This window comes from Solanum lycopersicum, chromosome 6, assembly GCF_036512215.1.
Source record: "Solanum lycopersicum chromosome 6, SLM_r2.1".
Lineage (NCBI taxonomy): Eukaryota > Viridiplantae > Streptophyta > Magnoliopsida > Solanales > Solanaceae > Solanum > Solanum lycopersicum.
Window position 1 is genome coordinate 35,365,069 of NC_090805.1, and position 14,019 is coordinate 35,379,087.

Sequence of the window (14,019 nt, forward strand, 5' to 3'; positions counted from 1 at the left end):
AGTCAGGTCCAAAATAAGGTGGATTGAGAAAGACAACTTATTCAAGAGAGGTAAGCAAATTAAATGCACATTAAAAACGGATTCACACAAACATACACCATTATTTAGGTTTGTTTGCTTTCCTCAAACAACATAACCAACAAATCGAGGTCATTTCTATGAGATTTCAAAGAGGTCCCCCTACGAAATCATAAACTACAACACTATGATAGTAAATCGGCATACCCTGTCGTTGTTCCGCTGGTTTTGAGAACAAATTTTGAAATAGCAATACAACATAACTCCGCCATGCAAGCATGAAAACTAGTCTTATTGCAGCATTATCGCATAAGGCAGAGATTATAAGTGAAGCAATAAATTAAAATAAGAGGGGGGAGACAACTCTGACAAAATAATCGAAGTTTGTAGTAACATGCTTTCATAGACAAGTGCAGTAAATAGAAGTAGCTAGCCCACCAAACAAACAGAATTTGTTAAATACAAAGTATGATCAGCATCTAGCTTCATTTTAGTAATTGTTGATGAGATTGCAGACCTTGCCAAGCCTGAACAATTTCCTCAAGAGCTGGTCTGATAGTTTGCGTCAACATGTTTTGGTAATCAGTCGCATCACCACTTGACCTACTCAGCTCAATGAAGTAACGGGATACAGAAATTTCAAAGATTTGCACGCCAATGCACACGGTTTCATATCTGCTCTCATTTAATCCCTCCAACATAAGAAATCCAACTTCTTTCTTCATTACTTCAAGGTTCAGACTCTTGCCAACTTCCACAAGCTTGGATATGATGACTGGGACAGGTTTCACTGATGTGAATCGCAGCTCCTCCTTTTGATCATCGTTTATGAATAAACCAGACAAATTAAACCAGCAGATGATATCAAATGCACTAACGCTTGCAGGTTTTATCAACTCTAACTTGGTATTATTTGAACTGGAAACAGCATCACCATCTGCAATAGCATTTTGGTTCACTACTTGCTTAGATCCCAATCCTTTCTTAAACCAGGAGCTTGCCTTTATTTTGGCTATTGAAATCCTTTTATGAGGATTTGGGTCGAAGATCCTAGAGAGAAGTTTACACACTTCTAGAGGGAACCAATTAGGACATTTGTACTCCGCCTTGCAAATCTTCCTATACAGATAAATAAGGTTTGAGTCATAGAATGGAAGATAACCAGCCAACAAGACAAATAAAATCACCCCACAAGACCAGATGTCAGCTTTGGCACCCTCATATCCTTTTCTACCGATCACCTCAGGAGCAACATATGCTGGTGTACCACAGGTTGTGTAAAGTAACCCGTCTTGTCGCTTAGACTCGGCTAATGCACTCAAACCAAAGTCTGAGACCTTTAGGTTTCCATTCTCATCAAGTAGGAGATTTTCTGGTTTGAGATCACGGTGATAAACACCTCGGCTGTGGCAAAATTCAACTGCATTGATCAGTTGCTGAAACAACTTTCTAGCAGCGTCTTCCTTGAGTCTGCCCTTTGTCAGTTTGTTGAAAAGCTCGCCACCCATGGCCTGTTCGATCACAAAGTAAATCTTACTCTTAGTTGCCATGACCTCGTATAGCTGCACAACATGTGGATGTTTGACCATTGCCATAATGGATATCTCTCGTTTCGTCTGTTCAGTCAATTCAGATTTCTGAACCTTCTATTTATCAATTACTTTAATGGCTACAGTTTGTCCGCTTTCCAGATCCCTTCCATAATAAACCTTACCAAAGTTGCCTTTACCTAATAATCTCCCCAATTCATATTTTTGCATCACTACATTTCCATTTTTCACCATTTTCGACAAACAATCCTACTAATTTATACTATAAACAACACTCTTGCTGATACGATAATTCTCTATTTACAGGCACACGAAACCTTGTTTCAGCGTTCAACCATCTGTAACAAGGGCGTCCATTCTTAATAACTGTTATTTCATTGTGCATCTGGCACGAGAACTTAGAGGCTTTTTAGAGCCAAGAGCTGTTGTTTCACCCCATCTTTCATGTCACATAGCTCTGAAAATCACAAGATAAGAAAAGAGAGACTCAAAACTACAGCTTACTATTTTTTAACTTAAACTCAAAAGCAAAACTAGAGATATATATATCACCACAAGCCTAGGGAGGGCAGAGTGTACATGGACCGGCAGACAAGAAAATGATTCCCAAATAACAAGTAATAGTAAAAGAGGAAATGAAAAGATTTTGTTGAAATTGTTCATTTGGAAATGTTCAGAAAAGGTATATATATATCACCAATGCAGGTTAAACAGATAAATGTTATAACTTCTATTTAAATAACTACAAAATTCAAACAGAAGACCCTGGCAAGACCTGTTTCTGATTCTAAAATTTGATTCTTCATATCCAGAATTTTCACAACATTTAGCAAAAAAGAAAAATCAAATTCTCTACCATGATTAATAAAAATTCAAACAAAGCAAAATTAAACTTAAAATGGGTTTAGGAAAGAACCTGAATACAAGTAGAGACGACCTAAGGAGAAAAATGTTTAATTTGGTGAAGCTCCCCTTTATATTTACAATATATATACATGAAAGGATTAAAGTTGTGACTAAATAATTTATAATGTTCAGATTTTGTTGCCTTCATAAAAAATAGTGAATAATTGTGCAAGTGAAAAGTTGGTATGCTCCTTGCAATACGACAAAATACTCTCAATCCCAATACAATTGTCCTTTTTAGAAAAAAAAAATATTAAGACAATAATAATTAACATAATAAAGTTATAATTTTATTTTTATTAAATATGATTTCAAAAAGGATAAATTTAAACTTATAAATTTTTAAGAAGTGTAAATGAGAGTATAATAGGAAAAAAATTTTATCATTTTTTGATTTGTCTGAACAAGTAAATAGAAATATCTAAAAGAGAAAATATGAACAAATAAATAGAGATAGAATAAATATAAAAATTACATCTAAATACGTTTAGACATCACAAAATTTTCGTGAATGGTATAAAGTCTTTTTAGTCTTTAATTACACTTAATCTCAGTCTGAAAATATTCATTACATATTATATCTCCTTTAAAATAATTAATCACAAATTATATTATAATTTGTATTACGTCCCAATCATCTATGTAAGCTTATTCCTTAGATGGCTAGGAGGGAAAATAATTACAGTAATATTTACAAGCAAATCTTTTTGTCAAATATTTTTGGGCAAAAATATTTAACAGCTTATTGGGAAAGATGAGATAGCTTTAATATGAATTATTTTTACTTATGCTTTTCTTTTTTGTTAGAAAGCTTTAAAAACCTTCAGTCATGTTTTTTGAATATTAAGAATGCGTATTTTTAAAGAATCTGTGGCTTTTAGTTAATTTCTTTTTTTAAAAAAAAATAAAATACGTATTTCCATAGAGTAATTTAAACTATTTTTTCAAATTTTTGAATTTTTTCTTGAAAGCACTTTTGATAAAACTTTTAATAAAAAAAAAATATTAATCAATTTTAAACAAATATATTGATTACATGCTTTATTTAAATACGACTCACCTATGTACAACTATATTTTCTAGTGACAGTTGTATAAGAATAAAAAATGTGAGATGCCAACGGCAGGATTGGTCGACAAAATTTAGGATTACTTTCACTATCACAAAAATGATTACTCGAAATCCATTCCTCTTTTTCCTGTATTTTATTAGTAGGACTAATGAACGATCCTTTGATCTATGTCGTGTTCAGCCAGGTCTGATTAGAAGTTCCAAAATGAGTGGAGCGAGGGGCTTTAGAGGGAAAAAAGGATAAAAGAATTCCTGATCTTGTCGGAATGGGAGCAGCTATTTCATTCGCGTCTGGCTTGACTGAAAGGATGGAATGGGCTGAGAAGTCGTCCTATCGTGCTACTGGCTTTGAACCGGATTGCTAACGCGTCATTTATTATTTAATTATCGTTAAATATATATTTTTGCGATAATTAACACTCTTTGTATATGTTTCTAAAATCTTTAGCAATATTGATTCTAATGACACTTAACTAATGTCGATAATAACTTTAATACTCTTTATTATTATCAATATTTAAGTCTCTAAAAGTTATTTTTATTAGTAATGTTTCTTTACATCATATACTTATTTGCGTGTCAAACAAATAAAATTGTGTTAGATTGTTGAAATGGAACAAAATAAAATTGGGTCGACTGAATAACGGATATAATTTGTCTTCAATTAATTTATAGGGAAAGATAAAGCAACGAGTTTTGTTCTTGATTTGAATAATTTTCCATGTAATTAGATGTTAAAAATTTATTAAGTGATCTTAATGTGCGGCTGATTTCTTTTTTTATGAGTGGATTTTCAATTTTATTTTAATGAACGTTTACTATTATTATTTTTATGGAAGAAGACACAAGTATTCCCTAAACTATAATCGAAATTTTAGAGACACAAATTAACTAAATTAAGGTTTTATTACTTTCCTAAATTTATTTTATATATAATATTGTACACCTTTTGAATTATGTGGCACACTTCGTGACTCCGCGCAGTTGAGGCGCGTGAGATATATTTGAATTTCACGTAAATAAAAAAGGTGTACAAAATTACAATGAATTCATGTAATATGACCTTAGTTTATTTAAGATGTATCTATGATATTTGGGTCATAGTCTAAGAAAATACTTCTACCTTTTTTCTTTTTTTATTATAAAGATGTATCAAGAAGAAACAATATATTGATAAAGAAAATCTTTTTGAAGTCAAAAGAGCGATTAGATAAAAGGTAGTGTACCATGTAAGACAAAAGGTGTATAAAATTATTTAAAAAAAATAAGTTAGGATCGAAGAGTAATAAAACCTTAGTTTAGTAAGGTATGTCTCCAAAATTTTGATCATAGTCTGAAATTGAAGGAAGGAGGGTACTTGTGCATTTTTCGTTGCTTATGATTGTTTAAATATAAATAGGTCGTTCACGTTGAATAATTGAGGTTATAACAATATATATTCAGTTTCATAATTATGAATCTTCTTCTTATTTCTACAAATGTACCTAACAGAACAAAATTTTGGAGTGCAATAAGAGTTTTATTCTCAAATAGTATTTGAGGGATTCACATTTATTATGAAAAAATCATTCTCTTTGATTAATATCTTCTTTTGAAGACAAAAATAATTATAAATCTCATGATTGAAAATCAATTCATTAAACATTTTCTTTTTAGGGGATAATATTTCTCATCTAAATTGTATTAGATATATTAATACCCTATCCATTCATTTGGAAATTTTATTTCAGACGTTCGTTATTGGATTAAATATATAACTTTTGTATATTTATTACGAATCTTTCTCCATAAATATTATAAGTTGAATAGTCTTATTATTTCAAAGAAGTCTAATTATTAATATTTTTCAAAAAGAATATCGTTTTTTTCTACATATAATTCTTATGTATGAGTGTGAATACATTTTTTTTTCTACAAAACCAATCTTCTTAATTATAGTCAACATCTGTTGAAGCACGTTTTGAAAAACTATATTTTTATTTGTAAGAATATAACATTTTTATAAAAGTCTTATCAAGAATTTGCATATTACCCTATAACTATTCAAGGATCATTTCATACATTATGTCAGAATGAAAAATCAATATTTTTTCAAAAATGACAATACTTTATATGAACAAATGAAAATTTTACTTATCAATTTTTAGCACATAATATATGCTTTCACCCATAAAAATTCATATAAATTAATTATTTAACCATTTTCATGACATTATGTGCTATCTTTTAAGAGTGTGTCTAAATCATTTAATGGTATGTACTCAGATGTTAAAAAATTTATTTATAATCAGAAGTGCAATTAAAATTTTTGATTTCATACTTGTTTCAATTATATCTTTGATCGGATTATTAGCTAAAAACATACTTTTGTACCGTATTGAAACATTCCATTAGCAAATTGATTTGGACCAATTTATTAAATATAATATCATTGACCTATTTGGATATATACCTTTTAGAAACTTCAATTAAACATAATTTACTGTTCAAAAGTGTTTTTAAAATTTATTAATCAAACATTAAAAAAAATTACCAAATATTTTTCCAAACCACTTTCCAAAATACATTAATTTAAAATTTCATCAAATAAATCATAAGTCATACTTTCCTTTCTTTTTTTTCCTTCTAAACTTCATATTGCACTAAAGACATAAACTTAAGCCCCATAATTATCCTTTGCATTGTTAGTTTTAAATAATTATTCTGGCAAGATTATTAATTTCGTAACAACTAGATTACCTTATTTCATGCCTAAAATCACCCAAATGTATAAGAAATTATATCTCTCACTAGTTTTTACTCTCCTTGATTTTCTCCTCTTCTCTCCCTATATTGCACATGATTTTCTTGAGTCCGAAACTCAAATGGTAGAAAATATTAACAAAAATTCCAAAACGGTATATAAAATTTTATATAAACCAAAACGGTAAAATCGCTGCCGACGCAGCGATTTACTTCAACTGAAAAAGTAAAATCGCTGCTGAGGCAGCGATTTTGCCAAAAAAAATTTTTTTTAATAAAAAAATGAAATCGCTGCTCAAGCAGCGATTTCAAAATGTTTCTTCTTACAAACCGCTGCCAGGGCAGCGATTTAACATTATTTTTTAATTTTCTTTTTTTTAAAAAAATAAGGTATATCGCTGCTCTGGCAGCGATTTACGAAGAAATTTTTTTTAAAAAAAAAAACGCTGCCAGTGCAGCGATTTATAAAAAAAATATATATATATTTTCCAATATAAATCGTGCCTTAGCAGCGATTTATAAAAATAAAAAAATTTTGATATAAATCGCTGCTAGAGCAGCGATTTACAAAAAATTTTTTTTTTTTTATGTAGCAGCGATTTATATTAAAAAATTTTTTTTATAAATCGCTGCCTAGGCAGCGATTTATTTAAAAAATTTTTTTTTTTTGTTATTAAATCGCTGAGCAATTTTTTAAATAAAAAAAAATTTAAAAATGTTAACTTATGTATATAATTTATAAGAAAATATACATTATTTTTAAAAAATTAAAAATAAGTAAATATATTTTCTTTCTAAAAAAAGATATTATATTGAATTTAAATTTAAATAATATTTGAATTCAAATAATTAATTTTTTTAAATAAAAAATTAAATGAGAAAAATTATTTAATTTTTTTTAAAACAAAATTATATACTTTTATATATATATATATATATATATATATATATATATATATATATATATAAAGTGAAAAGGATCACATGACAATAGTAAAATTTTTTGTTTTTATTGTATAATTTGAAGAAAATTTTCACAAGTTAAAGTGGATGACATCACAATAGTAAACCTTTGTTTTTATTGCAAGTTTTGAAAAAAATATTCACATGTAAATAGTACATCATACTTTGAATTCTATAAATTGGTACTTCAATTTTTCATACTTTGAATTCTATAAATTGGTAGTTCAATCTTTCAATCTTCCAATCCAATCTACTTTCAATCTTCCACAATCTTAAAATTCTTGTTATTCTTCAAATTTTCTAAAGTTTTTAAAAGCATTTTCTTTATAAGGTGAGTTTAAATTTATTTTATTTTTAATTTATTTTAATTAATTTTATACTTTTATATGATATTGTTGATATATTCAATCGTTTGATACTTATATTAATGTTAATTTTTATTTTTATTTTTTGTGTATAGATATGGATCCATCAAATTTATACGTACATCCTGGTCCAGTAGAGCATGATGTATTAAAAATTCAAGTTCATCATCGTTCCGAAGGAATTTGGAATGGTAGCATAAAAGAAGAGAGATGTTGCTTATATACGCGTCGTGGTGATATTGAATTTTGGCAACATTTAAAATATCATCCATTACATTCTCGCATCCTTCAATATTTTGAAAATTGTAGATTTAAAGGAATTCTTGATGTTGGATGTGTGCCGTATGACTCCGGATTAATTTCTGCTTTAATTGAAAGGTGGCGTCCGGAAACTCATACTTTTCACATGCGAACTGGCGAGGCTACCATAACTTTACAAGATATTGAAATTTTATTCGGAATGGTAGTAGATGGTAGTCCTATAATTTTAAATGGAGCTGATTCTTTAGGGATTATAGGTAGACAAGAAATGATTTTTCAATTAACAGGATGGTTACCCGATACTAGTTGTTTTTCTGGTGTTAGTAGATTGTCAACATATAAATTGATTGAGTATATCGAAGGTTTGGAAGTTATTAACGATAACTCAACTGAGCATGAAGTTCAACAAAGATTTAGATTATATTTATTATGGTTATGTGGTGGATCAATATTTCCGGATAAATCTAATAATAAGATTAATTTGGACATTTTGATTGACATGAGAAATTTAGATTTAATGTCAACTCAAGCATGGGGATCGGCCGCATTATCATATTTGTATAATTGTTTATGCCGTGCGTCAATGAAAAAATCAAATGAAGTTTGTGGATTTCTCTCTTTAGTGCAGGTATACATATTTTTTGATTAAATATTTTTTATATACTAGTAATATGCACTTTTAAATTTAAGTGCATTATAAGTAATGGTGAATTTATTTATTGTAGATTTGGGCATGGGAAAGAATTATTCCCCTGCAACCATTGCCAAAGCCTCTAAGAACCAATCAATTTGAGGCTTTAACTGCACTTGCACATAAATGGACGCGACGTAGAAATCATCAAAATGAGGCACGAACTGTAATCGGTGTGATTAGGGATGTACTTGATAATCTAACTGATGAACAGGTATTTAATATTATTAGTATCTTATACTTTTCATATTTTATTTTATTTTAAATAAGAATATATTTTTTTCTGCCAATGTTGTTTTTATAATTATCTTACTTAATTATTTTTTATAGTTTATTTGGCAGCCTTATTCGGAAGATGTTATTAATGGATTGCCTGAGTGGTGTCGGTCAGGACAACGTGTCTGGATGGCACAGGTGCCACTGATTTATGGAATTTATCGTGAGTGGCACATGGTTGATCATGTTGTGAGACAGTTCGGTTATTTACAACATATTACTGGACCGTGTACCCAATTTTTCGAATATCATTTTAAGCGTGATAAACGATCAAAAATAAAACAAGAAGATATAGATGCATTTAACTAACACAATATTTATGGGAACAACGTCAAAATCGTATATTTCGACCTCCATTTGTAAGTGGTCAAACAGATTACTTCCGTTGGTACATGAGGCATACCCGCATGGTCATTGGAAATCCACAACATGTTGTACAAAAAGGGTATCAACACATGGCAGGAAGACATGAGGCATTAGTATGTATATTACATAAATTTCAAATTATTATGTCAATCTTTAATAAATTTTTTTTATTAATATTTGTTTATTCATTATAGGCTAGGGGTCATGAAATGCAGTATCGTCGAGCTCGGATGATTGAAAATGATGAAAATCAATCTAATGAAATGAGACAATATGCAGCGGAAGTCGCTCGTATTTCAATGGAGTCAATGAATGCGGCCTTTCAGGGAACGCGATTGAGCTTTGATCATGATTACAATCCTCCCACTCAATACGATGAACCACCACCAGTACAAGTATCTCGCCGATCACGACAAACAACACCGAGAGAGGGTGCTCGTCGAGGTAGAAGGACCACTAGTGAAACAGCTGATTTTTCTGCAGGGCCCTCTAACACTAATGTGGCGACTCCCGAGCCTTATTATCCCACATTTGATTTTTCTGTAAGGGCCTCTAACACTAATCCGAATTTTTCTAGTCAGCAAACAGTTGATTTTGTAACTCCGCAGGTTCCAATATCTGGGTTTGCACAATTTAGTGGTTCTCAATATGGTTTTCAACATGGTATGCGTGAATTTCCGATACATAATTCTCCATTTGGTGGAAGATTGAATTTTTCGAATGTAAGTATAATTATTTTCATACAATTTTTTTAACTTTTTATAATTTTTTTTTATTTTTATTGCATGTTTATTTGATTATATTATGTTATATTTAGTTCTTAATAGACAAAATCCACCTCGGAGAACATCTAGGCTACACAAATCAACTAGATGTGGAACAGGCAGACACTATCAAAATGAGGAAGATTTTGAAAATGAAGATGAAAATGAAGATGAGAATGAAGATGTAGAAGATTCGGATTCAGAAGAATAATTTTTTTTATGAACCTTTATTCTAAAAGGCTGAAGATTCGAATTTTGAAATATGTAAATTTTGTTGTTTCGTGCAAGTTTGAACAAAGTAATGAGATTATGTTTGAACAAGTTTGCAGGATTTACTTTTCTTTTTGTAATAGGTCAAATCAATACTTTTTATGTTATGTCAAATCAATACTTTTTATATTAGGTCAAATCATTATTTTTTAATAGAGTTCAAATCAGTAATATAATAATAATGTAAAGATATTATACGTACAATATTTAAAATGCACAAGACAAATTAAATTCATGTTAACAAATAAATATAAAAGATATATCATATGTCAAATCAATACTTTTTGTCAACATTTTTGTATGTTTGAACAAGTTTGCAGGATTTACTTTTTTTTTTTATCTCAAATCAATACTTTTTGTCAACATTTTTGTATGTTTGAACAAGTTTGCAGGATTTACTTTTTTTTTTTATCATAAGTCAAATCAATACATTTTATGTTAGGTCAAATCAATACTTTTTATATTAGGTAAAATCATTATTTTTTACGTACAATATTTAAAATGCACAAGACAAATTAAATTCATGTCAACAAATAAATATAAAAGATACATCATAATATTAATAACAAGATAATAAAAACACATTAACCTTAAAAACATATACAAAATATTTAAAATCGAGTAGGACATCGTGCCTTTGTGTGACCTGTCTCCTTACAAACACTACATTTTCTAGTCATGCGAGCCGGAGCTATATCCATATCATTCTTAAGTCGGCTTCTTCCTTGCGTACCACTTGTCTGCAAATATTCAATATTTGCAATTAAATTAAAAGGAGCTGGTGGCCAATACATTTCATCACCCACTGGATTAAATGTCTCATTGTATGTTCGTTTGTAATATTTTGCACTGTAGAATTTACTTACATAAGATTTTGGCTCGATTCCGCGAAGTCCACAAAATTTGATGGCATGCGAACAAGGCATATGTTAGTTTCTCCATTTTCCACAAGAACATTTCTTACCTTTTGTAGTAACCTTGAGGACATTTCCACCTTTACCATCATGAGCAAAAGTAAGAATTTTAAAAACTCCATCACCTGTGTTGTAAGTCATCATATCTGTGTGCCCTTGAGCTCTTTGATAATAATCATTAAATTTTTTATCTATCGCAAGTGGCCATGGCATATTACTTTGAAGTAATGCAATTGCAAGATTGTTTCTTTCGACAAAACGATCAACGAGAGCTTTGAACATCATTCGAACCATGCCAGTCACAGGAAGCCCCCGAGCTTTTTTCAATAAACCATTATATGACTCAGACACATTTGTCGTCATGGCACCCCATCTACGACCACCATCCTTATACATCGTCCATTTTTCCAAAGGAAATTCATTTAACCATTCATATGCTGCAGGAGACAATTTTTGATTTGTTGCATCCGTTGCATAAACTTTTTCTCCTGATGCTCAGTAGCATCCAACCACATTAGATTTTCGAGTTCACTATTTACAAATTTTTTATTAAAATTTGCTTTTAAGTGTCGAACACAAAATCTATGATATGTGTTGGGTGGACTCAACCAATCATAAGATTGAACGCACTGCAAGATTCCTTGATGACGGTCAGAAATAAGACCAATTCCTTGTCGTTCACAAACTACATGTGTCCATAATAACTTGAGAAACCATGACCAAGACTCAAAACTCTCACGTGCAACTAAAGCATATGCAAGTGGAAAGATATTTCCATTCGCATCAATTCCAACCGCAATTAACAATTTGATATCATACAAACCATAAAGATGTGTGCCGTCGATAGAAATGACCGGCCTACAACTTTTGAAACCATCAATGCTCTGTTTAAAAGCCCAAAAAAGAAATTTAAAAATTTGCTCACCTTGTATTGTTGTAGAATGATGCTCCCACTCAATAATAGTGCCTGGATTGAATAATTGTAGTGCAGCCATGTATCGAGGTAATGCCTTAAATGAACTTTCAAAATCACCATAAACCATTCGAAATGCTTTTCTTCGATCTTTTTGTGCTTTTCTGTAACTAGGAGTATAGTGATGTTTTCCTTTGATAATTTCACGGATCATCTTAATATTTATGTCTGGATTTTGCATAACATATGGTATTAATGAAGTGGCAATCATGTTATCATTCAAATTGAAATGATCCTCCTTATAGTTATCTGTAAGACAAGTATGCGGTTCAATCATTTTTCCTGTCTTCCACATACCGCTTGAAATCTCTCTAAACCTAATCATCCAATCACACCCTAACTCATGACGCTTGCAAATAACTTTCCAACTTTTACTTTTGGATTGATCACAAAGAAATTCTTTTTTAATAGCAAGACTATATGCTCTTACTGCAGATTTCATTTGCATCTTATTCATAAATAACATACCTAGTTGCATATACAAATTAAATTAATCAACATGCAATAAATAAATAAATAAACAACTATAAAATATTTAGTTTTCAACAATCGAACCTGACTGGATATGTTTAGGATTGTTTGAATTCCAAAGTGCCGTTCGAATGGAACCGTCATCTCTCGTGTACATAAAATCTTCTGCATTTTCGTCAGTGTGATCTAAGTATGGAATCGCTGTAGAATGATAATTAATACTTTGATCTTCAATGGATGCATTAGGTGCATTATCCATATTATCATCATCGCCGTCATACATATCATCACTGTCTGTTAATTCATGCTCGGAAGGTTCATCATTGTGCAACTCACCAACTCGTTCATCACCCATAACATTATTATTTACAATTTGTGTACAATAACTCACTGCATTTTGAATTTGATCATACCTATAAAAATAATAATATAAATATATTACATATAAGAAAAATAATTTTTAAGAAATAAGAAAACATTACTTTATTTACCTATTAGTTGAATCCGATGAGAAACAATTCAAATGACTGAAATTTTGGCTAGACTCTCCCATAATATTCAAATGTTTTTACCTAAAATTGTTGGTAGATTGGAAGATTGAAAGTAATATGAATATGAAGGATAAGTTCCAATTTATAGAATTGAAAGTCTCATGTACTATTTATATGTGAACTTCTTCAACTATTTACGATAAAAAAACAAATTTTACTATTGTCATGTGATCCTTTTCACTTTATATATATATATATATATATATATATATATATATATATATATATATATATATATATATATATATATATATATATATATATATATATATAAAAGTATATAATTTTGTTTTTAAAAAAATTAAATAATTTTTCTCATTTAATTTTTTATTTAAAAAAATTAATTATTTGAATTCAAATATTATTTAAATTTAAATTCAATATAATATCTTTTTTTTAGAAAGAAAATATATTTACTTATTTTTAATTTTTAAAAAATAATGTATATTTTCTTATAAATTATAAACATAAGTTAACATTTTTAAAAAAAAAATTTATTTAAAAAATTGCTCAGCGATTTAATAACAAAAAAATTTTTTTTTTAAAATAAATCGCTGCACTGGCAGCGATTTTTTTTTAAAAAAAAATTCTTCATAAATCGCTGCTAGAGCAGCGATATACCTTATTTTAAAAAAAAAAAAGAAAATTAGAAAATAATGTTAAATCGCTGCCCTGGCAGCGATTTGTAAGAAGAAACATTTTGAAATCGCTGATTGAGCAGCGATTTCATTTTTTTATTAAAAATTTTTTTTTTTAGCAAAATCGCTGCCTCAGCAGCGATTTTACTTTTTCAGTTGAAGTAAATCGCTGCGTCGGCAGCGATTTTACCGTTTTGGTTTATATAAAATTTTATATACCGTTTTGAAA

General features: G+C 29.5%; 3 protein-coding genes across 4 annotated transcripts; 1 reads left to right on the forward strand and 2 right to left on the reverse strand.

Annotated features, from left to right (window-relative positions):
- Window positions 1-382: 382 nt before the first annotated feature.
- Window positions 383-2,687, reverse strand: LOC101259640 (CBL-interacting protein kinase 18-like). Its single transcript, XM_069299176.1, has 2 exons — window positions 2,485-2,687; window positions 383-2,025 (listed from the first exon to the last, which is right to left on the reverse strand). The coding sequence occupies exon 2, from the start codon at window positions 1,611-1,613 to the stop codon at window positions 504-506; it is 1,110 nt and encodes a 369-aa protein (XP_069155277.1). The 5' UTR covers window positions 1,614-2,025; window positions 2,485-2,687; the 3' UTR covers window positions 383-503.
- A 4,772-nt stretch (window positions 2,688-7,459) lies between these two features.
- LOC138349138 (serine/threonine-protein phosphatase 7 long form homolog) lies at window positions 7,460-10,521 on the forward strand. 2 transcript variants are annotated; one of them, XM_069299177.1, is made up of 5 exons: window positions 7,460-7,581; window positions 7,711-8,504; window positions 8,602-8,781; window positions 8,898-9,322; window positions 9,404-10,521. In XM_069299177.1, the coding sequence occupies exons 2-4, from the start codon at window positions 7,713-7,715 to the stop codon at window positions 9,150-9,152; spliced, it is 1,227 nt and encodes a 408-aa protein (XP_069155278.1). In that variant the 5' UTR covers window positions 7,460-7,581; window positions 7,711-7,712; the 3' UTR covers window positions 9,153-9,322; window positions 9,404-10,521. The 2 variants fall into 2 exon arrangements, 1 of the variants encoding a protein (XP_069155278.1); XR_011221733.1 differs by having other exon boundaries at window positions 7,475-7,581; window positions 7,711-7,993.
- Window positions 10,522-10,827: 306 nt separating this feature from the next.
- Window positions 10,828-13,244, reverse strand: LOC138349046 (protein FAR1-RELATED SEQUENCE 8-like). The gene is made up of 2 exons (XM_069298890.1): window positions 12,686-13,244; window positions 10,828-12,598 (listed from the first exon to the last, which is right to left on the reverse strand). Exons 1-2 carry the CDS (start codon window positions 12,954-12,956, stop codon window positions 11,580-11,582), a joined length of 1,290 nt encoding a protein of 429 aa, XP_069154991.1. The 5' UTR covers window positions 12,957-13,244; the 3' UTR covers window positions 10,828-11,579.
- Between the last annotated feature and the right edge of the window lie 775 nt (window positions 13,245-14,019).

Excerpts from the sequence above, each read along its gene's own strand:
- LOC101259640 (XM_069299176.1), bottom strand. The coding sequence starts at position 1,613 with ATGGCAATGGTCAAACATCCACATGTTGTGCAGCTATACGAGGTCATG.
- LOC138349046 (XM_069298890.1), bottom strand. The coding sequence starts at position 12,956 with ATGGGTGATGAACGAGTTGGTGAGTTGCACAATGATGAACCTTCCGAG. Across the intron at positions 12,599-12,685 it reads TCCTAAACATATCCAGTCAG|GTATGTTATTTATGAATAAG; the intron begins GTTCGATTGTTG and ends ATATGCAACTAG.
- LOC138349138 (XM_069299177.1), top strand. The coding sequence starts at position 7,713 with ATGGATCCATCAAATTTATACGTACATCCTGGTCCAGTAGAGCATGAT. Across the intron at positions 8,505-8,601 it reads GATTTCTCTCTTTAGTGCAG|ATTTGGGCATGGGAAAGAAT; the intron begins GTATACATATTT and ends TATTTATTGTAG. Across the intron at positions 8,782-8,897 it reads ATAATCTAACTGATGAACAG|TTTATTTGGCAGCCTTATTC; the intron begins GTATTTAATATT and ends TATTTTTTATAG.